Here is a 25,578-nt window from a genome sequence, read left to right as displayed (position 1 = left end):
CTCTAGAATATAAGCTCCTTTATCATCTTTGTCTTTATGTTTCCAACACTTAGCACAGCATGTGGCACAGAGTAGACCTCTAATGAATGTTTGCTGATTGATTCTGATGGCATAGGAGTGCTGTTTCCTTTATTCCATGAGTTTTAAATCCTTTCTGGTACGTGACTGTGAAGGGGCAAGGACATTACAGTGTGGTCCTCAGCTGAACCACTGGCATTTTCCATGGCACTAAATGAGAGTCTGGTCTTAGGCTGTCCCTACCCTTGATTCCCGTCTTAAGATAAAACATTTGGGGACTTAGCATTTTTCCATCAATAGTAGAGAGATCCAAACTGGAGAAAACTACTATATCATGGAAGACTGCAGTCTATTTTGTTGTTTTGTTTTCTGAGTAGCTTCAGAGCACAGTTTGGGACATCATGTGTTATCTTCCTGATATGGACTTTAGGAGGCAGATAGAATTTCAAATTGATAAATGATAATTCCCATCAGTCACCTAAAATGTGTTATGTAGAGCTTGCCAGGATTTGGCTATTAAACATATTTTTAATAGAATACTGAATTACCTTTCTTCTTAGGGAGGAGGGTACTATGTCAGTGACCTTGAGCAGAGAGACCCCCATTGTTTCCATGGCCACATCAGAGGCCCATATCAGAAACACTAGTTTCTGATCAATATCATCTGTATATTCACAAACGTCTTGGTTCAGGGAGGAACCCAAGCATCTAGTTCAGAGTATATGTTTAATACCAACATGCCTCATCTTATAGGGCATCCTATTTCAGTTATAATTTAATTCTTTGAATTTCTGAATAAGAAAAGTAAGAGAAACCAATATTAGAAGAATGGTAAAAATATATATATTGAACATCATGTCTTTATCCTCATTCCCACTTTCCTATTTTGTTTTTCAGATGAACACTAAGACAAAGAAATCTGATGGTGCCCAGACACCTTTTAATTGGACCCTTGCTCTTGCCCATGACTCTGCCCCCCAAATTCGAGTGATTTCTGGCAGTAGCTCTAGTCCTTGTACACCAGCTTTGCAGAGGACAGGAATAACAAAGGTAAGATGACCTTTCCTTATCAGTAAGATGATGGACATTCCTCAATTACTGAAGGAAGGGCTTTGAACATGCAAAAGGGAAATGTCTGTTTCCAAACATCTGGAGGATCATATGAATTTATCACTTTGGATTTAGATGTTTTGGTTTTACAGAAACAAAAGTAGTCAACACAAAATCTGCCTACCGACTCTTCTTTCATCTCCTCCCACCAAAAACAAAAATAATCCTGACGCCATTATCAACATAGAAAAAAAGAAAAGGAACAACAAACATGATTTTAGGAGTTCAAATGAACTCATGCTCTAGGAGAAAAGAGAAGGGATTTTTTTTAATGGACTTGATCCTAAAGAAAATTCATGCTATGGAAACCATGAAAGATTTCTGACCTACCCTATTACTGTTGTCAATATGGTATACATTTCCTTGTGTAACACATAAACATTTTGTCCAGATTGAGTTCCTTGAAATTAATTTTTGATACTGGCTTTTATATGTTAAATTTTCTATTCAGTCCAGGAATCTGCAAGCCTGTTGAATGTCCATTTTTTCATTCAATATTATGCTTAATTTTGCTGTATATGATATTTTTGGCTGCAGGTCTAGTTTGATTGCTGATATATATTATTCTAGGACCTGTGGTCTTTTGTTGTAGCTGCCAATGAGTTCCATACAATTCTAAATGTAGCTCCAACATATTTGAATTTTTTTTTTGTTTCTTGCAAAATTTTCTTTTCAATATGGGGGTTTCAAAATTTGGCAGTGATATGCCTATGAGTTTTCCACAAAGGATCTCTTTGAGGTGGTGATCAGTGGATTTTTTTCTATTTCTACTTTACTCTTGTGTTCTATCACTCCAGGACAATTTTCTTTCTTTTTTCAAATTTTTAATAGCTTTTTATTTAGAAGTTATATGCATGGATAATTTTATAGCATTGACAATTGCCATACCTTTTGTTCCAATTTTTTCCCTCCTTCCCTCCACTCCCTCCCCCAGATGGCAGGTTGATCAATACATGTTAAATATGTTAAAGTGTAAATTAAATACAAAATAAGTATACATAGGACAACTTTCTTTCATTATTTCTTGCACTACTGTTGTTAAGATCCTTTTTTTGTCATGACTTTCAGGTAGTCCAATTATTCTTATATTTTCTCTTCCTGATCTATTCTCCAGATCTGTTGTTTTTCTAATAAGATGTTTAGCATTCTGGTCTACTTTTTCATTCTTTATATTGTGTTTTGTTATTTCTTGGTTTCTTATAGCTTCACTGGCTTCCCCTTGCCCAATTCTAATTTTCAAAGAATTATTGTCTTCATTAAGACTCTATCTCCTTTTCTAGTTGGTTAAATTTTTTTCATAATCTTGTTTTTCTTGAATGGTTTTTATTTTTTATTTAAAAAAATTTTCCCTCAATCTTTCTCACTTGGTTTTAAACATGTTTTTGAGTTCTTCTATAAATTCTTTGGGGGAAGGTAGCCATTTAACATTACTCTTTGGGATAGAAGAGGATTTCTTTTTAATTTCACTGTCCTCCTCTGAAGATGAACCCCAGTTTTCCTTATTCCTATACTAAGTTTCTATGGTTGGGTTCTTTTTTCTTTGCCTATTAATTAAAAAAAAAAAGAACTCTCCACCTCTTATTGTGTGTGGGGGGGGTGCCTCTAGCTTCCCTTCAGTGACCTGAACCTGGAACCCCAAACCAAGAGCTCCACTCTCCTGCAAGTTCTGACAGTCATCAGTCCCTGCCCCCCCTGCTTCTGCACTTACCAGGTATGCTGGCTCCTTCTAGCCCAGGGCAGCATCTCAGCAGCATAGCTGGGCCTGGCATTTCTGATCAGTAGAGGTTTCCTCAGTTTTCCCAGACTTAGACCTCTGACTCTCTACACTGTTCAGGAGGTAAAAGTCCCTGTGGTTTAAGATGAGGCTCCCTCCTAACCCAGTTAGTCCCAGGGCTTTCACTGGATGTTTCTGTGGAGATAGCCTGGAGGTGTTTGCACTTCATCCTGGTAAATCCCAGGCCCGGGGTCTTTCATTTTCTTGGGTTATCCTAGAAGGCCTTCTTTCTGTCCCAAGTCATCTTTGTTTTGCACCAATCTTTGTTCACCCTGAAAGCATAAAAATTTCAGACCTACTACTGCACTATCTTTCCAGAATCCTCTACACAGCTTCTAATCTTGAACAAGCAACCTGGAGCACTGGGAAGAAGTTAGGTAATTTGCTCAAAATGACATAGCCTGGGCCTTGCATCCCAGTCTTTTTAGCTGTAAAGCCCGCTCACTACGCCACTATGCTATATTTTCCTTAACTATAGTCATCAGAAATATTCAATTCTGTGCAGAGTGCTAATTTTTTCCATCATTCTAAATCTTTCAATCTTTGAGACTCAAATGAGGAATCAAATTCTAATCAAAAGGCCCAGCTCAAAATTTGAATGACTAGACTGCCTGCTCCTTGCCTTGGCTTGTCATTAGGTAAAACAAGTCCCCATTGGACTTGTTATCCATCTTATCTCTATGCTTATCTTCCAGGGCCCCTAACTGTAAAGCACTTTGAAAATATGGCATGTGAAAGCCAGCATTGATAGTTCAGTGTCAAGAGAATCTCAGTTTCACTAGGGTGCTCGTGTTGGAATTTAATTCATTTCCTTCAAAGAAACATCTTCTTGGGATTAAGAACTAAGTATTTTGTTATATATTAAAAAGTAACATGTTTGTTTCCAGAGCTTTTAAAAAAGTACCATAAGATATATGACATGATGTTAAACTAATGAGGTTACAGTATAGCCACTGAGTCTGTGATAACATTGTATATATGTCTCCTTTCTTTTGATATATTTGAAGAATGAGAACCTTCGACTGAGTAAAGAAAACCAGCACAGCTACTCCCTCTCGGACATGGCCATCAGACCTAAAACCGCGGGGCAAGATGATGTCTTTAGCAGCATTTCCCCAGCTGAAGATCAGCCTCCAAAGGTACCATCCCTTCCCAGTGATTATTTAATTTCCTTTCATATTAATTTGGATGACAGAGAAAGTGAAGAAAGACATCCAGTTCTACTTTAGCGTCTGGGGATGGGGGAGAAGGACTATAGATATCTGGGCATTTTCATAACATCCCAGATTATGATCAATTCCATTCAACACACTTTTTGGGGGAGGAAACAAATGCTGCTTAAAAAAGCTTCATTGATCCTTAATTACTCCAATGACCTTGTTAAAGCCGCAATTCTGGCATTCCCTCATTACTTCAATGACCCTGTTAAAGTAGCAATTCAGGGATTCCCTCCTAGTGACATAAATCTTACCTCATCCCATGTCTGCCCATTCTAGGCCACACTTGTCTATAATCCTTCCACCGTCCAACCAATACACCAGGGCTTTCCTCACTTTCTCCTGACTTCACAGGGGTACCACTGGAACATTCCACTTTGTGGATCTACAGTGATAGCTTTTGTCTTTTATTTTTAATATACCACATTAGTTTACTAATAGAACCGTCCCTTGGAACCAAGAAAAGATCGTTAAGCAAAACAATCCGTCTCCCATTTCTTAACAGGCAACACTTTATAGTCTTCCTCCTCTACTGAAGAATAGGGAAGTATCCATGAGAATTTTTTGAGGGTCCATTGGTATTATACTGTGCTAGATGCCATGAGGTTTGTGGAACAAGTACGGAACCTCCAGTGTTGTTGGGAAGAGAAAATTTACACACACACACACACACACACACACACACGACAATTTGACCCAAAAGATCCAAAGACTCACTGGCCCAGGTCCCAAGCCCTATAGGACATCAGTTAAAGGAGTGCATGGGTTGGAGCTAGTGAACTAGACTTTATTCATGAGTCACACATTGTTGGAACTGGAACGTTCTTTCAAAAGCATGAAGCCCCTTGTCATAGAGGAGAGGAGATTTCATGGAGAGGAGAAATAGTATGAACAGAGGTACAGAGCAAAGAACTAAGGGAGAATGGCCTGACGTGAGCCCAAAATCCCACAACAAGTAGAATTAGCTGAGGTTAGAGAATAAGAAGAGGACTTGAAGGTCAGCTGAGGTATAGAGTAGATGTCAAGGCCCAAGCTCTGGGTGTGAGTGCTGGCTTCACTTCTTGAGTGAGCCTAAGTAATTCAATCCCCTCTGCAACTAATTTTTTTCCTTTTTTTAATTAAAGCTTTTTATTTTTCAAAACATATTTGTGGAAATTTTTTTTTCCTTTTTAAAATGAGAGGATTTAATAGGAAGCTTCCTAAAGCTCCTTTCAGCTCTGTATGCTATAACATCCACTCCCTGGAGGAGGACTTTTGGTCTTGACTGAGAGACAGTACTGTGTAATGAAAAGATACTGAATGGGAAATCAACATCGTGGACTCATAGCTCCAGAGTAGGAAGGGACCTCAAACTCCTTAAATTTACAAAGGAGGAAACTGAGACCAGACAGGAGAATGGACTTACCTAAGGTCACCCTAACCCTAGAGCTGGAAGGGACTTCCAAGACTGCATAGCCCACCTCTCTTATTTTAAGTAGGAGGAAAGAGGCCCTGGGAAAGGAGAAATGACTTGTCCAAGGGTATACAGGGAGTAATGGAGATGAGATTTGAACCCAGATCCTCCTAGTCCAAGTCTAGCCTTCTTTCCATCGTACCACTGTTCCTCTCATCTGATTTATACTCCACATGTATTTTAGTTTACCAGTCATCCTGAAATTAATGCCTTGGATTCCCAATGCTAGAGAATTGCAATGAAATATTTGGTTATATCTTTAAGGTCCCAGAAAGAACGACCTCAAGATTCCGCAGCAAGGATATCATCAACCAGGCCCGTCGCCACCCAATGTAAGTACCTCTGCGCTCTGTGTTCAAGCCCATAGTGATTTATTTATGGCCTTTTGGAGAACTGAAGCCAGCCTCAGTGGTTCCAGACTCTCTCCGATTGAAGTCAAACCCAGAATGTTCGGAATGCCCCCAATCTTCTTTGGTCTGCATACTGTAACCACAGTTGAAATGATTTCCTTTGAAATTATTTTTTTAATCCATTTTGCCCACATCCGAGGCAGCCAAATTTCCAAACTTGAGCTAGTTGACAGTTTGGCCCCAAAGTCTTCCCCTTTCACCAATGACCATGTGACTTGGAAGCCCAGGCTGACTCCCACGTTGCCTTGGTTTGCTGTGATCGTGGTTGACCAGAATAAAGCATTTTTAAAACGACTGCAGTAATAGGGGGCCATCTTGTAACAAATGTCCCCCACGTAAAGACACAGGTAAATCTTCCAAATGGATTGATTGGCAAACACCCATTCAACACACACGACACACTCTCTCACATCAGGAATTAATGTCAAAGAGACAGGGGAGACACAAGGGCAAAAATCAGGCCCAAAGCTCCAAGGGAAAATTCCGAGATTTGAGATGACATCCCAGTAATGGCTCTAATGACTGTATGCTTCATTTTTCTCCCGGCCTAGCTTTCTTTGCATCATTTTGGGGATTGTATACTTCACTGTACATGCCAAGGTCTATGTGATCTGACACGAAGAATACAGTGCTCTTACTTTACTATAAGACAAACCCTCCCATTGGATTTTGTCTCGGAGCCATAGATCCCTTTTGGACAGGGAGCAAACATGGATGGCAGGAGCTATAGAGCCTAGGGGAGGGAACCAAGCTAAAGAGACTTTTCTTAATCACTCCTAGTCAGATAATAGTCCTTAAGCTCTTGTTTCTTTCCTTTCCCCAAACTTGAGCTGAGGCCCAACCCCACCAGAAGCATCTGAAAGTAATATTGCCAGTTCTCTCCTCCTCAACCCCCAGAAATGGTTAGTTGTGGCAGAAAGCCACAAAGTCAAAGGGAAGAAAACACCTTAGAAATCAGTAGCTGTTACATAGCTGGGCCGTACTGCTTAAACAATCACCAATCAACTTTACGCGGACTGAGAGGAGATACCAAAGCAGAGGTCCCAGGGGCCTTTCGACAGACAGAGAATTCCTCTATTCCTTTCCATCTAATTCAATGTAGACACATTTACTAGGTGTCTACTATGTGCTAGAACCCCGGTTTATCCTTGTCCCTTTTCTTAAAGAGCCTCCAGGCTAGGGACACAAGTAACTACTGCAAAATAGAATTGGAAAGGGCCAAAGGAAAAGCCAGCACAGAATCCTTTGAGAAAGCCAAGGAGAAAACCCTTAGGCCAGTTTTAATAGTCTCCAGTTTACAGAAGTTATTATGCAAATAACTTTTTAGGAAACCAGCTATTGCACAAAGTGAGATTATGAATAAAAGTTTTCAGAAAAACTGGCATGTGAGCTTCTGATATATCCAAGGTCTACATGAGACAATTCTCATCCCGGCAACAAAGGAGACCTTGAACTACTAGGCAGCTTGGAAACACTGGCCTGTCCTGGTAACTCCTCAGTGTTCCCATGACTCTTTGATCTCATAGATGTGAGAGGAGATTGAGTGACACAGCAGAGAATGCTCTGGCCTTCCAGCCAGGAAGACTGGAACTCCAAGACCTGCCTTAAACACTTAATAAGTGCGTGACCTCCCGGGCCAGTCATTTAACCTTTCTGTGCCTCGGTTTCCTAATTTGTAAAACAGGGATGATAGTATCCACCCCTCAGGGTTGTTATGGGGATTAAAGTACTTTGCAAACTATAAAGCACTATGAAAATACTGGCTTTTTATACATGGGCACTCCCTTCAAAAAAGCCCTTTCAGGTTTGCAAAACACTTTCCATTGATTATTTTAAAGATTCTTAGAATAAATATGAGAAGTGGAACCTCTATATAGATAATATCCTTTTTTTGGACAAATGAGAAAATTGATACTCTGAGAGATTATAGGATTTGCCAGTGATCCTAAGAAAGTGCAAGAGACAGCTCCTTCCAAATCTGGGTCCAAACTCTATCTGCTAGGCCCCACTGCCTTTCCATTGCTAGAGAGCTCACCCTCTCTATAGTAACTGTATTGGTTTTTTGTGGGCTAAGGATAGGGCAGAGCTTGGAATTCATTTGTGTGGGAATTTCCCAGTGTGAAAATTCTCTCTACTAAAACAATTTTGCAACTCGAAGTTTTATAGATAAAGAGAATTGCCTGGGACACGTAAGAAATTGTGAGGATTTGGGGTCACACAAGGTGGCAGTAGCCACAGGCAATACTTAAACTGAGATCATCATCCCGACACCAAGGCCAACTTTCCATCTTGTTGGGCCACACTGCCCCCAAACCCCAAACTCTCTTGCCTTAAGAGGAATATTTCCTATAAAATCAGAACAAGATCTTTATTATGTTATTTTTTTTTTTCATTCACTCATTCATTCAGTATGCTACTAGGCACTATTACTTAGGTAATCAAATTATCTCAATATGACATTCAGAGAAATGGCCTCGGGTTTTTTAGAACTAAATACATTTGTAGGCTGTGGGGGGTGAGCTGTAACTAGCCACCTCTTCTCACAGCCCCCATCAAGAAACTCGATTCTAAATAAGATGAAATATTTGGGACAAATATTTTGAAATAAATAAGATGAAATATTTGGGACAAAATCTGAAATTTAGGAATGTTGCCTTGGATTGGAAATGCAAGCCAGCAGTGTCTTTAGTGATATATCTATGATGTGCTATGATATCTGTACACACGTGTGAGATACACGTACACACCTACCTGCATAATATTCCCAAGCTCACACACACGCTTCTCCACCATGAACACGTATGCTCATCTTTATCGATCTGTGATGTGCTGATTTCCTTTACCGCTCATTGACCAGTAAGTTAAGTTGTTATCTCTCTTACTGAATGCCAGCAAGTGGCAAGTGATTTTCTGTCGTTTCAGTAGTTCACAGCAGCCGTCCTCTGGGGGATGGGCTCAGAAGCCAAAGAGTGGCAGTAAAGTCACTGGCAACAGACAGTGGGCAATGGAATGTCGTGTGACCAACAGACCAACATCAGGTGAATCTTCAAGCCAAGCTTCTCTAGTCTAATGCGTAATATCTAACAGCCCGTATGGTCAACACAAGTGAGACTGGTTCACTAAAACTACTAAACCTCCTTTATATTTCAACAGTTGCCAGTGAGTGGGAAACCATTCTACTGCCATAGTTGCGTTTCCTGAGATGTTTTCCTTTCAACAGTTCATACCTGAGTAGGATTGCTTTTGGAGGCAATAGAAGGCTTTCATTGTTTCAATTGGACCTGGCGAACTTTAGGGAACAAATATCTTGGCCATAAATGAAATTACTGTCTAAACAGCTCCTCTGAAGCTGCAGAGAAGCTATGGAAAGAGGAGATCCCACCTTCACCCTCACCTTCACCCTCACCTTCACCCTCCTATTCCCATTCTTCCAGAGCAAGAAATGAAGATAGATCCTTGATAGTAGTGAGCCAGACGGATGGCGAAACCTAGGCCAGGTTTTGTTGGCCACCCAAGCCTTTGACGTTGTCCCTTTGTTCTATCACTATGACTGTTATAATAATAAATGACAAACTCCTAATGATGCACCTTGGCTTAGTGAATTGAGAACAGGCCCTGAAATCAGGAAGACTTGTCCCTGATACATGTGTGATCCTGGGCAAGTCGCTTAAAAACTCTCAGCATCCCAGGGAATTCTCTAAGACTATAAGTTCAAGAGATGGTACCAATCTATATGGTGGAGGGAGCCTCCTCTCATCAGGGGCTTCCTATACCAATAAAATCACAAATCTGGTATAATAGTAACAACTAGAAAAAAAGTAGTTGTTTTATTCCACCTGTGCGATAAGCCATAGAATATGAAATATGAAAGAATAAAACCAGGATAGTGGCTTGTCCCAGAACTTTTTGAACCACTGAAAAAGATGAGATACATGAAATTTCAAAAAAAGAACAATAAATCCTATTGCAAAGTATGAAAACCCAAGACAAAAACAATAAACTTGCATTTTTAGAGTGTTTAAAGTCTGCAAAGTGTTTTCCTCGTAACTTCTGTATCTTTATTATCCACCTGTTACCAGAGAAAGAAACAAGCTCCTAGCAAGATTTGCCCAAGTTCACCCAGTTTGAAAGGAGCAAAGCTAGACCCTAACTCTCTCTATATATACATGTATTTTCAGCATTTTTCTTCCTTCAGCACCACTTTGAGACTGTCACCAGTTTCTTGCAGGGGTGCTCCAGCTAGAAGTTTCCCAAGATAGCTGGTACTGGTTTCCCATACTCCTTTGGAAAGAACCCTCTTTTCTTCAGGTCACTACCCACCCAAGGTTCTGCCTTCCATAGCACACCTGAAGAAGTATATATCACACTGCCACATTTTCTCCTGAGCATCAGATAGGACAGGACTTGGAGGTGACTTCCCTGTTTGCTTCTCGGCTCAGTTGAGATCAATCGTTGCCATCTTTTAGAATGTCTATCATCTGAATTTCACCATTTGAATGCATAAGAATGTCTAGATAACTAGCTAGATTTTTTTTTCAGTTTTCACTCCACCATGTAAATACAGCCAAAACGACATGGTCAAATAAAATAGAGGTGTTTTGTTTTGGAGGTAACTGGGTTGATGTGACTTGTCCGAGGTCACACAGCTACTAAGTATCTGAAGTCAGGATTTAAACACAGATCCTTTTGACTCCAGAACTGTTGCTCTCCATTGCAGTGCCACCTAGCAGTCCTGAGTTGTTTTGGGGAGGCAGCATGCCTTAGTGGAAAAATAGCTAGCCTTGATTCAGAAAGCCCCGGGTTCAGATTTCACCTCTGAAACATGCTGGCTGGGTGACCATAGACAACTCACTTAACCAGCCATTCATTGAACAAGGTAACTCTAAGACTAGAAGCTGCAGGGCAGATACTAGTCTGCTTTGATAGAGGGTATTTCCTCCTTTGTCAGTGAATCCACAGGTCCAATTTTTTGAAAAACTAACTTTCCTATTAATCCTTTATGCCGTTTCCACTTATTACTAACGTAACGAAATCCTATACCTGAGTAACTGCCACACATAAATATTCCTGCCCTACGTCTGCACTATAACTGGAATGAACTAACGGAAGACAAGGTGGGGAAATGAGTCTTTTAAATGAGCAACCGATGAAAAGTCTCCAGTGAAATTTAATTGAACAACCAAGCAAAAAATTGCAGTAGAAATCAGTAGAGCACACATTGAAGCATTGGAGGGGGGTTTGAGATCGGAAGTCTAATTTTGAAATGCACCTCTAACAGGACTGTGGGTGCTTAGGAAGATTGGAGGGCATTTGCACAAGACTGTTGTATAATTGCAAATTTTTCCCTTCCCATATACAAATCACTGGAGTATAGAATAAGAAGGGAAGCGACACTTTCAAAGCTGAGATGACCGTTACCCAAGCCTGATTGCAGATGCTATCAGTGGAAGGATGGTGTTACAAGGGCTATTCCAGTCACAGCTTCTGGTCAGACCGATCGATGGAGTCTGGGTCTATGTGTCTGGCCTTCAGCTAATCAACACTCATTTCTTAAGTGTGCTAGGTACTGGAGATACAGAAAACAAAATTAGACTGTCCCCATCCCCCACTTATCTTCTAGCCATCAGCGAAATCAACCAAGCTTTCTAGATGGTCATACAGACACCCAGTGCTGACTAGTTTGACTAGAAGTTGCGGTCATACATAGCATTTCTCACAGCCCTTGAGCTCTTAACCACGGCCCTTAACCACGGGAACTTTCTGAGGTAAAAACTCAGACCTCCTTCTCTCAAGGAGGTCTGCACGGAATGCATGCTGGGACTCACACTCTGGTACTAACGGGTTAAATAAGATCACTAAGTTACTGGCCTAACTTTCTCCTAGCTCTACCTAACACTTGGAGGTGGCGATGGGGGCTTGAGAACTCTTTTCTGCTCATGATCCCTTTTCACCTGAGAAGTTTTTATGTAATCCCGGGTATAGAGGTATACAAATCAAACATTTACTGATAACAAATCATAATTTCGTGACCCCCACATTCAGGTACGAGACCCAATATGGGATTGTGAACCACAGTATAAGAAGATGGGGTATGGGAGAGGGAAAGAAAGCTGGTAGGTAACCTTGAAATTTGATAAGGCCTCCGCAGTGATCTCAAAGAAGTGGGAATAATAGAAAGAGGTCGGGTTTCCGAGAAACACACGTTCAAAGGTTGATGTAAACTCTGCAAAGAGTGACTTCTGCCTCTCGGCTTCTATATCAATCAGAAGAAAAACATGGGAAGTAGACTTATGGCTCTCCAAAAGACTAAGTCCTACAAGTGTTTTGGTTTTTAAGAATACTAATAATAACATCACCATGCCAAATTACTCATACTCACCCAACTACTTAGATTGAAAAGCTCTCAAAATATAGTTACCTAATGGAAGAAATTCAAACCACGTGGGAATAGGATGAGGTAGATATCATCTCCGCCATCCTGTCTGCTGCTAGAATTGTCCCAAAGATACTTTTAGTGAGTGTACAAACATTTCTTATTCAAGTATAAAAAATAGGCAGTTGACCCGGCTGTAAAACAGTTCGTAGAGCATTAAAGATAAAAGACTAATAGTGTGGCAAGTATTTTTTTCACCACGTCAAGGAAGGGGGGCAAGAAGATGAGTTCTGTTGGCTTGTGAGTCCTATGTGGAGTTTATGATGCCTAGAATACAACCGCGTGACAAGGCCTAGAAAGTGCTTGGATATTGGAATTAGAGTTTGGGAGAGAGATGAAAGCTGGAAGTTATATAAATAGAGATGATTTTCAACCCAGGAAAGCTGATGATGTCACAATTAGAATATAAAAGTCAAAGAGAAGAGAACCCAGGACAGAAGCCTGAAGGTGAGATATAGATGATGACTGAGGAAGGTGTGAGAACCAGAAGACCTAAGTGTCATAAAAGTCCAAAGAGAGACTTCTCCTAAAGAGGAGAACACTATTGTGTTCTCTATTGAACACTAATTGCAAAGAAGTCAATCAAGATGAAGATTGAGAGGCTATTGGATTTATCATTCAAAAATCAGCTTTGAGGGGCAGCTGGATGGCTCAGTGGATAGAGCAACAGCCCTGAAGTCAGGAGGACCTGAGTTCAAATGTGGCCTCAGACATTTAATACTTCCTAGCTGTATGACTCTGGGCAAGTCACTTAACCCCAACTGCCTCAGGAAAAAAAAAATCAGCTTTGTAGTGCTTTTAAAAAGCACATTTCCATTAGGATGATGAGAATAGGAACCAGGTTGCAGGAGACTGAGGAGGGAGTGGGGATGAGAGAAAGCAGAGGCAAGACAGCATTTTCTAATTGTCTTGGCTACAAAAGGGATAAAAGATATAGAAAGATAATTTGAGGGGATGGTAGATTCATATCCAGTCTCAAAGTCAATGAACCAAATATATATTTCATGGTCTTAAATATATGACTATATTTGTATGACATATATATGGATATGCATATACATATACATGCATCCATATATTTCCAAAATTACATATAAATAATGATCTTAGTATAAATAAAATAATAGACTGTCATAACTAGAGGAAGCATTATAAAAGAAACTATTTGGAGAGTCTTTGAGATCTAGATCTCAGTTTATAGGTAAAGATTCTCATTGCAAAAAAATATAATCTATATTATTTATAAGGATTCACTGAAGACAACCTTCTTTCAAAGAGCAAATCTCTTTATTAAATTAAAATCAAATTACATTTAGAAATAGTTTGTTTATCCAAAACTTTTCAGAATCTAAGGCAGACAGTATGATCCAACAGAAAGACCGTATTCAGACCTTAAGTTGAAACCGCGCTCCTGCTACTTGCTTGCCATATGACCTTGGGAAAGTTACTTTCCGTTCCGTGACCTTGGCTAGAAGGCTTCACAGCCGCTTTCTGTTTCTAGATAAGGAGCTCTTAACAAGGGAAAAGGAGTTCTCTGACTCACGGATCCCTTCAACAGTCAATCTGGTGAAGTTAATTCCTCCTTCATGGAATTATGCTTGTAAATGTAATAATTAAATTACATTAAGATTAAAAAGGAAGCCGATTACATTGAGATATAACGATCTATACATCTCCCAAGTTCATAAACCCTGGGTTAAGAACCCCTGCTTTAGACACGTAACTTTTGTGATCCGTTCTCTATGGCCCTTATCTGTTTTGTAACATAAGGTATCGCGAGATGCTAAGTGGAAAGTAACATCTCTGGCTTCATCCGGGGACATCGTCGTTCTTCCACACGGTGAATCAATCCAAATACCTGCCCCGTGAAGTGTTCTTTTTATTTTCTAGCCGTGTAACCACTATTAGGGAGTGCTGGCTCTCAGGGACTGGTTTTGTATCTAGAGTCAAAACCCCCAAATAAGCAACCCCCTATCACCCACAGTCAGAGTGAAGCCTCCTCCAAACTCTCTCCTCCTCCATACACACACACACACACACACACACACACACACACACACACACACTGGATCTCCTTCCTTCTTTTTTCAGCACAGCTGGAAAGCTCTTTCTAACAGGGAGTTCAAATGACCTTAGACAACTACTCCTAGAGTAAATGCTGGGTATAATTCAATTCTACTTTCCATGCTGTTCCACAGTACTCAAAGGTGGTAGGAAAGTAGAGAGAAACAAAAAAACCCACTAGGGTGGGGTGGAGGGAAAAGGAAAGGATGCATAGGAAAATACCATATTAGCTGCTGGCTGTGTGTCTGTGGGTGTGGACAGAATGGATAATTCCTTGCCTCTCTCCTGCATTCTGTGGGCTTCATAGACCAGGAGCTTCCCCTGGGACTGCATGCTTCCTTGTGCAGGAAATCAGAGAAACTTGCTACAAATTTGCCTTCTAACCTCAAGCACTAACCCAAACCTCCTCCTTGGGCCGAGGCCACACCAAGGAACTTGGGGGAAAATGAGCCGTTCTCAGCAGAGGACAAAGGGGCAGCAAGCAAGTCGGGAGGCTCAAAGTATCCGACGGAGGAGGGGATGGGTTTGTTGCACACTGGCCCCCCCTGTAAAGCACCTGCACCTTGATGCGACAAAGTAGGCATCTCGCCACGGATTTCCAAGCACCCTATTATAAGGCTGTGAAACCATGACAAAAGGGCGGTGCTATTCATTTTCAAAATCCAGATGCACCAGGGGCCATAATAATGACCTCTGTCTGACCTCTTTTCCAAGGAGAAGAGGAAGATTAGGGCTCTTCACAGACTTTAAAACTTGTTCTAATTGAGGATTTATCAAGAGGTGAGCCCCGCTTTACAGAAAAACCGGTAACTGTAGCAAGAAAATCCTAACTTAGGAAGCAGAAATTCCTATCATAGATTCAAGATTACAAAGAAAAAAAAGATCATCTAGGGGGAAAAAAATCGCCCCGGTTCTTTTAAGTTGCTCATTCTCCATTCATTAAAGGAGGTGAGGTATCAAAGAAACAGGGAGGGTTCTTGGCAACTCATCCTAAAGCCGTTAGGTGGCACAGGGTCTGGAGACAGGAAGCTTTTGTCATTTCAGTCACGACCCCATTTGAGTTGTTTTGTTCTGGGTTTTTGGCAGAGATTCTGGAGTGGTTTGCCATTTCCTTCTCCACCTTATTTTACAGATGAGGAAACTGAAGCAAATAGAGTTAAATAAATGACTTTCCTGGGGTCACACAGTTAGTGTCTTTGAACTCAGGAAAGATGAGATTTCCCAGCATTCTATCCCTTGAGCCACCTAGCTGTCCTGGAGTCAGGAAAACGAGTTCAAATTCAGCTTTGGACACTGTGTGACTCTGGGAAAATGGCTTAACTTCTGTCTGCCTCAGTTTCTAAAGTGGAGATAATAATAGCACTTATTCCATTAGGTGACTTAACACGTGAAACCCTAAATAAATGCTGCATGCCCCACTCCTGCTAAACCTTCTCTCTCTGAGGTAGTAGATAATAGTGAGAGGGAAACCCAAACCCAACAGCTCCCCTCAAACCCCCAATGTTCTCCAAACCTCCATTCCCCAGCTGCAAAGCAACCTGATGCCCTGTTAGGTCAGAAAGCAGCTTTCCCAGAGCCAAATCTCTGCTCCACAACAAAGGACCGGACACCTCATCGTGTATCCCTGGGTGCCACTTTATCTTACGTCACGGTAGTTCACAAAACCGCAGTAAATATTCAACTGTGTCTAAGACCGGGTAGAAGCTATCAAAAATTGAAACTGTTGAGGCCAAAACATGGTGTCCAATCGTTCTAGATTAGATTTCTCTTTTTACCCGTTTAGCAGCAAGTAGTTCTGGGTTCCGTTGGGTGCTTGGATTTTCTTGGGAAGGGGGAGAGGCAAAAGTCAGAAGCCATTGCTTTATTGGATCCCCCTCTTCCTGCTCAGTGGTCTGAGAGAGGACCCGCATCCCTACCTTCTCAGGCAGCAGGAAGTAGTCGTTACAGAAGTGTTCCCTGTTGCTGCAGCTCCTGAGAACTTATTCTGGGGACATGCCCTGTGTGCTTTTCAGAGGGAATCAAAAGAACACTGTAGGGATGCTTTGGGGATATTGAATGGGTACAAAGGACATTGGGATCAGCATTTTCACTCATTCTCTTTTGGGCAATCCGTAGGCTCTTCCAGGCATGAACTTCCCCTGACCAGAGTCCTGGAGCCACTGTACAAAAATGGTGAACGTCCCCCTCCACCGGTGCAGATCCTAGTAAGTTTTCTTTGCCTTTTTCTCTTGATTGATTTTTACTTGTCATAATCATTTTGGTTAATTCACTACTTCCATGGTTTGGGATTTCATTGTCCCAGTGAACTCCTCCTGACAGCCTAGATTATGGTTTCCCCCCCCCCCCCATGATTTAGGAGATGTTTGTCATGAATGGCCATGGCTAAAAGATGCATTACTCTGTAGTTAGTCTGATGGTGAGCACTCTTGGGTACATAGAAGAGACATAGTCCTCTTCCAGGTCCACTAGACTGAAAGTGCTCCACTGATATCACCTTTGAAAATCCAAAGTCACCTTACTACCTGTGTGATCTTGGAGTGGTCACCTCAGCTCTCCACGTGAGTCTTAGTTTTTTTCCTTCTCTGTCCAATAAAGGAGTTGGACTGGCCAGCCTCTGATGTCCCTTGCAGCTTGACTTGTTTGATCCTATTACTTAAGTACAAATTATGTGTCCATTATGATACTGCTTCCATAACCCTTAGCAATTCACTTAACCTTCCTGGGTCTCATTTTCCTCCTCCATTCAATGAGACAGGTAAACTTGATGGTTTCTGAGGTCTCTTCAAGCTTTAGATTTATTATTTTCTACGAAATTTCACAGCAAGGGAGGCAGCATGGTATCAGAGAAAGATATGAAGTCAGGAATTGAATCCTGACTTTACTGCTTGCTGGGTATATGACTTTATCTAAGTCCTTTTCTCCGGACCTCATTTTCCTCATCCCTAAAATAACCAAGTTGGACCAAAGGCTCTTTTCTTACTCATAATTCTATGATCTTATGAATCATTGAAATCTTGAAGTTGAAAGGGGAATCCAAGGCCATATGGATCCAAGCCCACTTAAACAGGATTCCCCTCTACGTAATCCCAATAAGTGATTCACCTCCACTTGAAAATTTTGAGCAATGAAGAGCTAGCTCACCAGATCCCAAGGTGGCTCACTTTTGTGCAGCTCAATTGGTGAGAAAGTTCTTTCTTTCATTGAGCCTAAATTTATTTCTCTTGAGCTTTCCCTGTTTTCTCCTAATTCTGTCCCCTCAGTCCAACCAATCATTTGATCCTCCAGCATTCATTAATCTCTACTGCATGCCAGATCCCGGATTAAGTGTAATGAAGAAATATAAATTGAATCCCCGTTCCCCATAACTACCCTTTGAAAAAGGTTAACTTGATTTTTTCAAATGAGGAAACTGAGGCCCAGAGAGATTGTAATTTGTCTGAGATCACACAGCTGCTAAGGAGCAGAGCAGGGACTTTCTCTCTCCACTGTACCATATTGGAACTTCCCTGGTAGCAGGTAGCAATGAAAGAACCTTGTTTATCCAAAACACATAAATTCTTTAGGAAAGATGACTTATTGCTAGGTTACACTGGGAGATGAAAGATTTACAATTAAAACTGAAATGGAAAAAAAAAAAACAAGACTTCATAAACCCATCCAAGGTTAGAGCCAGAAAGACTCCTAAAGATGTTCTTATCTCAGCCCCTCATTTTGTTTTACTTTCCATGTTCTCCTGTTCAATAGAACATATTTGTGGGTAAGGATAGATCACTTTAGTATTAGAAGCCAACCCTCAGATACTTCCTAGGTTAACCTCAAAGACTAGAGTAGAAGAAGTTAGATACTTAGAAACCATTAAAGGGACCTTTATGTCTATAAATCCAAGGTTACCCAATCTTTGGAGAGTTCTGACACCCTATTATTTTTGGTTTGTTTTTGCAACAACCTTTCCTGAGCCCAGAAAGTATAGTGGGGCATATATTTATTTTGTAACCTAATGGGAATTTTTTGGAGAACTTTTTTGAGATATTCAGGATACCCCTTCATGTTATTAGATGCATCGTGCAAAGTGGCCAAACTAGACAGGGGAAATCTCTAAGAGAGATAGCCATTCCTGTACCTCAAATGAAGGTTTTGACTTCACTTTATCTGGGAAGCAAACAGAAAGTCAAATGGGGCTGCATGTAAGGCCCTGCCCAAAGTAGGCTAAGTAGGCTTAGCTGTGTCGGTCCACACAAATCACCCTAATTCACTTCCCTGAGAAAAACCAGTTGGAAGGCACCTTAGATCTAAAGCTTGAAGGAAAGTTAGAAATCATTTAGTCATAGGACACTAGCTCGAGAGCTTGATGGGATCTCAGAGGCCATTTGTCCAACACTCTCATTTACAGATGGAGAAATTAAAACACAAGAGATTAAATGAATGGCCCAAGCTCACGTAGTAGATTTGAACTCTAGAGCTGGAAGGGACCTCGCATGTCCTCTCGTCCAAGCCCTTCATTTTACAGAGGAGGAAACTGAGGCCCTGGAGGGGAAGGGATTTTCTCAAGGTCACCTATTACATCCTAATTTTAAGCTTGGAGGGACTTGCCCAAAGTGTCTTGGTGAATGAGTATCAAAGCCGGGACTATATCCTGCTGGATGGAGCTCTGCCTTGGACTGCCTGTGTAGACAATGTTCCTTTCCATCAAGGGCCACCAGACACAAAACGACTGAATAAATCATGACTTCCCAAACTTGGGGCCATGTAGGCTTGCTTTAATGTTTATTATCCTCCGTCAAATATTGACTGTCCAGGGAGGTAGAATTTACATTTGAGTGAGAAATATTTTGAATGGACTTTTTAAGCTTGTACAGTCTCTCCTACTTCTGAAGCAAAGAGCAACTTCAGTGATTCTACTTGTTTCCACAGACTCCTGGTTTCTTTAGGGGAAAAGATATCAGACTGTTCTTAAACGCCTCTGAATTTTCATCCTCCAGTGATGAAATTTTTAGCAGTGATGAGGAAGAATACGGTTATCCAAGGTTGGTTGTCTTGCTTTTCAGTATTATCTGCATCCTAACACAACTAGAGACTAATTGACTGCCTAGTGATACACTAACAGAAGCTCTATTTATTCCATGTGACTTGTGCACATTTGCAGTTTGACTCTAGGTTTCAGATATGTGCCTCTTCTCTTTCTTCTTACGGTATTGGTGTTGGCCAGCCCCAACAGGCATGTATTCGGGATGTCCTAGGATGCCCTCAGTGAGAATAGTTCCATTAGCTTTCAAGGGCCACATTTTATGAGGCATTCTGGGAAGCTAAAATGCAAGAAGGCAACCAGCATGGAGATGGGACTGTTTTACTTGAGGAGATGAGAGCTAGGAGGGACAAATATAAGGATTTAGAGCTGGGATGTTCCCCCCCCCCATTTGATAGGGGAAGAAGAATTCTCCCAAAGTGGTATGACCTGTCCAAAGTTACATGCTGCTAACAAATCACAAGAGCTGAAATGGGAATCCAGATTTGGGGACTTTACAAATTCAGTGCTCTTTTCGCCATACCTCTGTTCCTGACAACTGTCCTCAAATATCAAGTCCTGTCATGAAAAGGAGTAGGGCATTCTGATTGGCATGAGAGGACCAAACCAGGAGCAAGGAGTGAAAATGGCAGGAAATCAGATTTCAGCTCATTACAAAGATCAAATTCCGAGGAAATAGAATTGGCTAAATAGTTAACAAGTTTAAGAAGTTAATATTATCATTAATAGCAATAATAAATTAATAAGACACAAGGTATTCAAGTAATATCTAAAAAAGCCCTTTTCTACATCAGACAGGTGGTTGGGCTCGCTCACATCTTCACTTTCTTCTATGGTCCATACTGGGATAAATTGCTTCCCCTTCATTGGGTTTGTATTTACTCACAATTCTCAGGGCCCATTTTTCCATATAAGAATCTCTTCCCATAAGCAACAGATATTAAACACATAATATACATTGTAGTATATCCTCTGAGCTAAGTGGATAAACAAACTGCTTTGTTTGACAAACTGCTCCAGTATGGTTGTTAAGAAAGTCCCATGCCCAGAAGTGGTGTGCTCCAGTTCACAGAGTTAGATACAACTGAATTACTGAACAGCAACAATTAAAAAAAGAACAATTTATTTAAAATAATGTAGGGGGAGTTGTTGATCAATGGTGTCTCGGTTCACCTTGATGAGATTACAAGGTACAACTGTTTGTTCAGAAGCATCTAAGAGACAACTTTCCAAAAAGTTAGGTGTGCCCAGTGGCATCTTATTAGGACATAAGAGTGATGAACTCTTGTTAGGGGAATCACACTCCTCTGTGGCAAGCTGAAAAATGAGCTCACTCCCTCTTTGCTTTTTCCCTTCTACCTGACTCCAGAGTGGAGCCCGGGATCCAGCAGAGTGTGGTGTGGGTTTTCATATTCCACCACTTCCCCCACTCCCACAAACACCAATTAATGGTCACTTGCCACACAGGTACATGACATACTACCTACATTTGCTCAGGTGACTAGAGAGGAGAGTTCCTGGCCTCCCTCTGGCTTCAGTTTGCTATTTTAAACACAAACCAGAGACCAGAGGGCTGAAAGTAGACTTTTCCAGCCCAAGACATGAGAGCAGAAGCATACCAACAGGTATTTTCCTCTTCCCATGAATCACTGGCCGAATCCTCTCTACAGGACCCATCCTCTAGCTATCACAATCCTTGTCCAAATGAGGGAAAGTCTGCTTTCCTCCTAGCCGTCACAGTGCCCAACCAGTTCCCAGTGAGCACTAGGTAGTTGCAATGTATTATCTTTGTAGGGTCCTGACCATTTTCTGGGGGCACTTTTCTCAACTGGCAGATTGCCCATTATTTCAACTACTCGATATGGGGCGCCTTTTCTTACTCAAGCACAGCCAGTCAGGTACCCCAACCACAGTTGTTACCACAGGATTGTGAAAGAAGTATTTCTCCAATTATGGCTTCTTTGCCAGGAACCTTTTTGACCAAGGTTGAGACTTGGAGAACATGCTACTCAAGGCAGTATTCGCTTGAGCGGGAATCATTAAGTCTGAAACTGCACCTTACTATCCTTAAGGAGACCCACACCCTGAGTATTGTAATCACGTGCTACCAAGTGTGATGGAATGAGTCCAAAGCCTGAGCAGAAGGCACAGTAGAATAAAAAGGGGGCCTTTTTAGTACCCAAGTGGTAGCAAGAGTGGCGCTCCCAACTTTCTTCCATATCCCAATGTTTGGATAAGAGCCACTTTTACCTGCTAACTTGTACTCTGAAGTCTTAGAAGATTTGGGGTTGGAGAAGACATGGAACACTGTGGTTCTCTGAAATGAATACGGCAACAAGAAAAAGGTGCTATTTTTAGTTTGAAAAACAAATTCCCCATATCCATGAACAGAACTTCTCATTTTGCTTCAGACAAGTTAATTGCAAAATATACTGTCACCACGAGATATTTCTGGAGCTCGGGATATGCCCACAGAGCCCCTCTTGAGGTTCCACACAGTGCTAGGCCTGTCCTGCTCCGCCTGTTTGTCTGTCCCGCTTTGAACATTTGTCAGTTTAGTGCTCTGGGCACATCACCAGCTCTTTGGAGCTCGTACAGGCCCTCTTCTTTTAGTCTAAACACACACTATTTTCATATTTATATTTGTTCATGGCCATTGGTATTTAAAATATTTTAAAAGAACATTAGAAACCATTTAAAGTCTCTCCCTTTTCAGAAAATCGTTAACAGTAGATTTGTTCATGTACATTACACACACACACACACACACACACACACACACTTGCATATTTATGAAGAAATCCTCTACCGTTACTAATTTTGGATTCATTCACCAGAAATTTACAAAGGCCTTTTTTTAGGTCTTACATACTTTATACAGAGTTGCTTATTTGCTCCTCCTCGTAACCCCTACGAGTTTAGGACAGATTATGATCCCAGAAAATTGCTCATGGTCGTATTAAGTGACAGGTGCGATTTAGACCTAGGTCTCATCTTGCAGTTTGTCTTTCTTCTTTCTCTGAGATTTCTCAGGAAAGGTTTATTAAAAAAAAAAAAGGGAGGCATGGAGAGAAATAGATTTTATTATTTTTACATTTTTATTGATGTATTTTGTTTTTATATCATTATCGTTTCTGATAATCTCTCCCCATCCCTTTTCCCCATCTCTTAGAACAAGTCTTCCTAACAAATTTCAAAACTAGATTGCTTTCTTTTGTAATCCTATGTATTTTATTTTATGCATCTAAAAATCTTATTCTGAGAGAGAGAATCCATAAACTCTGACACTACCCAAAGGGATCTAGAACACCAAAAATGAGATGTTCCATACCCAGCTCTCCACCCCCAGCCATCTCCACCTCCTCCTTCAGCAAAGAAGGGAGGGTGGTACATGAGAAATAGATTTTTGAAAGTATGGGTTGATAGAGACTGACAAACTCCATGATTTACTCCATATCCGCTCTTCACTTAACGCAAGCCCAATATATCTAAATTCATAGAAAGGATCGATTGCGATCCCATTACAAAAAAGAATAGCCAGCTACAGTTTATGTGAAACCCAAAAGAAAGCTAGATATCATGCAAAATGAGGCACATATATTCTAAACCAGCATTTCCCATTTTCCTCATCATTCAACATAAGCTTTCCTGTATGATGACCAAGTTATATATTCTCATTATTACCACTTTGGAAACAGATACTAAAGCAACAAGCTTATTGTAAATCTGAAGATAAAAAGATTCAAATCACTAAGTCCCCGCCTAGTTCTAAATCCTGTGGGGTAAGAAAAGTAGGAGGGTTAACATCTATCAATTAAGTATGAAGAAAGATGGCCAATTCCGCAATGCTCTTTAAAACATGACCTAGATCCCTCATGCAAATGGCTGAAACATGAAGGAGTCTCTCTCACTTATGGGAAATGATGGTGTTTGCTGCAGAGCGAGCACATTCTGTTCCCAACAGGAAATAGTAGTTCCACCTCCCTAAGGTTGGGTTGGAGGTCCCCATCTTTTTGGATGACTATGGGCTGATTCTGGCCCAACATTGACAGGGGTGGTCTCTATTTAATTGAGAATCTTTTTTTGAGCAGCTGCTGGGAACACAAATGCCTAAGCATTTGAAAGTGTGGGTGGTATAAGAAATTTATCTCGTCTCTGGTCTCCCCCTCGGCTAATATCAAAGTGTGCACGTCAAAGCAGTATGGCTGAGCCTTGTTAAAGTCGCACCCTAATGCTGTTTAGTGAGCTTCTTTCCAGATGTGTTTGTTGCTGGATTTCTTCTTTTCATTAATTGGACTTTGTTACCAGGCACCCCTTAAGCAATGGAGGATTGAATTTCTCCAGGAGAAGGGCCCCAAAGGGACAAGAGATGAAAGCCAAAAGCAGAGGAGTAGAATCGAAGGTAAAACTAACTGTTTGAGAAGGGGGGAAAATGAGTTCCCAGTCATTGTAAATTTCCATTTGTATGTGGTCAACAGCCCTTCCCTGAATGCCTTGAAAACTTTTAATATTAGCTGGGGAAATTATACCTTCCCTTGGCTCCTCCATGCTTTCAGGGACAAAACCCCATCTCTTGGCTTGCTTTTCTTTCTCACTGAATCACATGTTTGAGAATGTCTACAGATACATTCGGTTTTAATTAAAACACATTTGAAAAGATACTTTTACAATTAAAAAGCTGCTGAAAATAAATGGGGTCAAGAAGGATTTACATGACTCCATCGATCCACAGCAAGTCATTATAAGGCAGAGAGGAGCACTCCCTAAACATTCAATGACTTTTTTTTAAGGTTGATGTTTCCCTGTGTCACTATCGGGGACAAATACTAGGCTGACTAATTAACCCAATTCAGAGTAGCATTTGTAATATCCTACAAACTAGTTTTGGTTAGTTTTTTTTTGGAGGGAGGTGGGAAAAGATATCTAAGATATCTAAGAAAATTAGATATCTTAATCCAAATGCTCATATGTCAGTACCATCTGTCAAGATCCTCTAACTTTGTACATAGTCAAACAGTAGAGAATAAGGATGAGTTCAAAGGTGTCTCCAAGGAAGCAGTGACGAAAGACCAGAGCTGTCACAGCCTTCTGGTGTATGTTGTGGCTAAGTCCTCCTACACTTTGTGATACTGCACAGATTCTCTCTAAGGACCTACAGGGAAATGAGTCATTCAGTAAGCATTTATTAAGTAATTAAGGTGGGCCCACTGGAAATGCAAAGACAAAAGTATCTCTTCCCTCAAGTAGTTTATAGCCTAATGGGATGAAAAGTATATGCATAATATATGCAAGCAAGTTTTTTGGAGGGAAGCACCAGTAGCTGGAGGCCACGGGAAAGGCTTCAGAGAGTTGACCAAGCTTGAGCTAAGTCTTGAAGGAAGCCAGATCTTCTAAGAGGCAGATGAGAGGAGGCACATTCCAGTTGTGGAGGCTAGTGCTCAGGTACTAGAGAGGGAAGATTGTATGTGCAACAACAAATGGCCCATTGTGACTGATCAAAGAGTGTATGGAGGGGAGTAATTTGTACAAATACTGGATAGGTAGGAATGGGTCAGGTTGTAAAGAGACTTAAAGATCAGAGTAGCTTCTAGTTGACCCTAGAGATAGTAGGAAGTCATAGGAATTTGAGTAAGCGTAAGTGTGAAACAGGATCAGACCTGTGCTTTAAGAATATCACTTTGAAAAAAAAACAAAAATAAAATAAAACAAGAAGAATATCACTTTGGCAGCTGTCTGAAGAGGGATTGAAGGAGGGTCGACTTGAAGTTGGGAGACCAAATAGGAGGCTATTCCAGTAGTCTAGGTAAGAGGTAATAAGAGCCTAAATTAAGGTCATGGTTATGTGATTGGAGATTAGGGGACACGTTGAAGAGGTAGAAATGACAAAATTTGGCAGCTGATTGGATATATAGACTGAGTGAGAGTAAAGAGCTGATGAGGTTACCAAGTGAGAGCAGAGAGAAAAGAGAAGGGACCTATGATAAAGCCTGGGGGAATAGCCACGATTAAGGGGCACAATATGGTTATAGAATCAGCATAGGAGACCGAGGAGGAATAGTCAGACAGGTATGAGAAC

The 25,578-nt window shown here is 41.0% G+C and overlaps 1 protein-coding gene across 1 annotated transcript in view; it reads left to right on the top strand.

The window, feature by feature from the left end:
- The window catches only part of LOC100929955 (mitogen-activated protein kinase kinase kinase kinase 4), a 219,476-nt gene that overhangs the window by 148,950 nt on the left and 44,948 nt on the right, over nt 1-25,578 (top strand). Inside the window, exons 14-20 of the mRNA XM_031945049.1 lie at nt 916-1,068; nt 3,910-4,041; nt 5,837-5,904; nt 8,905-9,020; nt 16,595-16,683; nt 19,391-19,503; nt 23,811-23,904. Coding sequence (XP_031800909.1) covers nt 916-1,068; nt 3,910-4,041; nt 5,837-5,904; nt 8,905-9,020; nt 16,595-16,683; nt 19,391-19,503; nt 23,811-23,904 — 765 coding nt within the window. The remainder of the gene's footprint in view (nt 1-915; nt 1,069-3,909; nt 4,042-5,836; nt 5,905-8,904; nt 9,021-16,594; nt 16,684-19,390; nt 19,504-23,810; nt 23,905-25,578) is intronic.

The sequence above is a fragment of the Sarcophilus harrisii genome, chromosome X (genome assembly GCF_902635505.1).
Source record: "Sarcophilus harrisii chromosome X, mSarHar1.11, whole genome shotgun sequence".
NCBI classification, from domain to species: Eukaryota; Metazoa; Chordata; class Mammalia; order Dasyuromorphia; family Dasyuridae; genus Sarcophilus; species Sarcophilus harrisii.
This window is presented reverse-complemented; position numbering and strand designations above follow the sequence as displayed.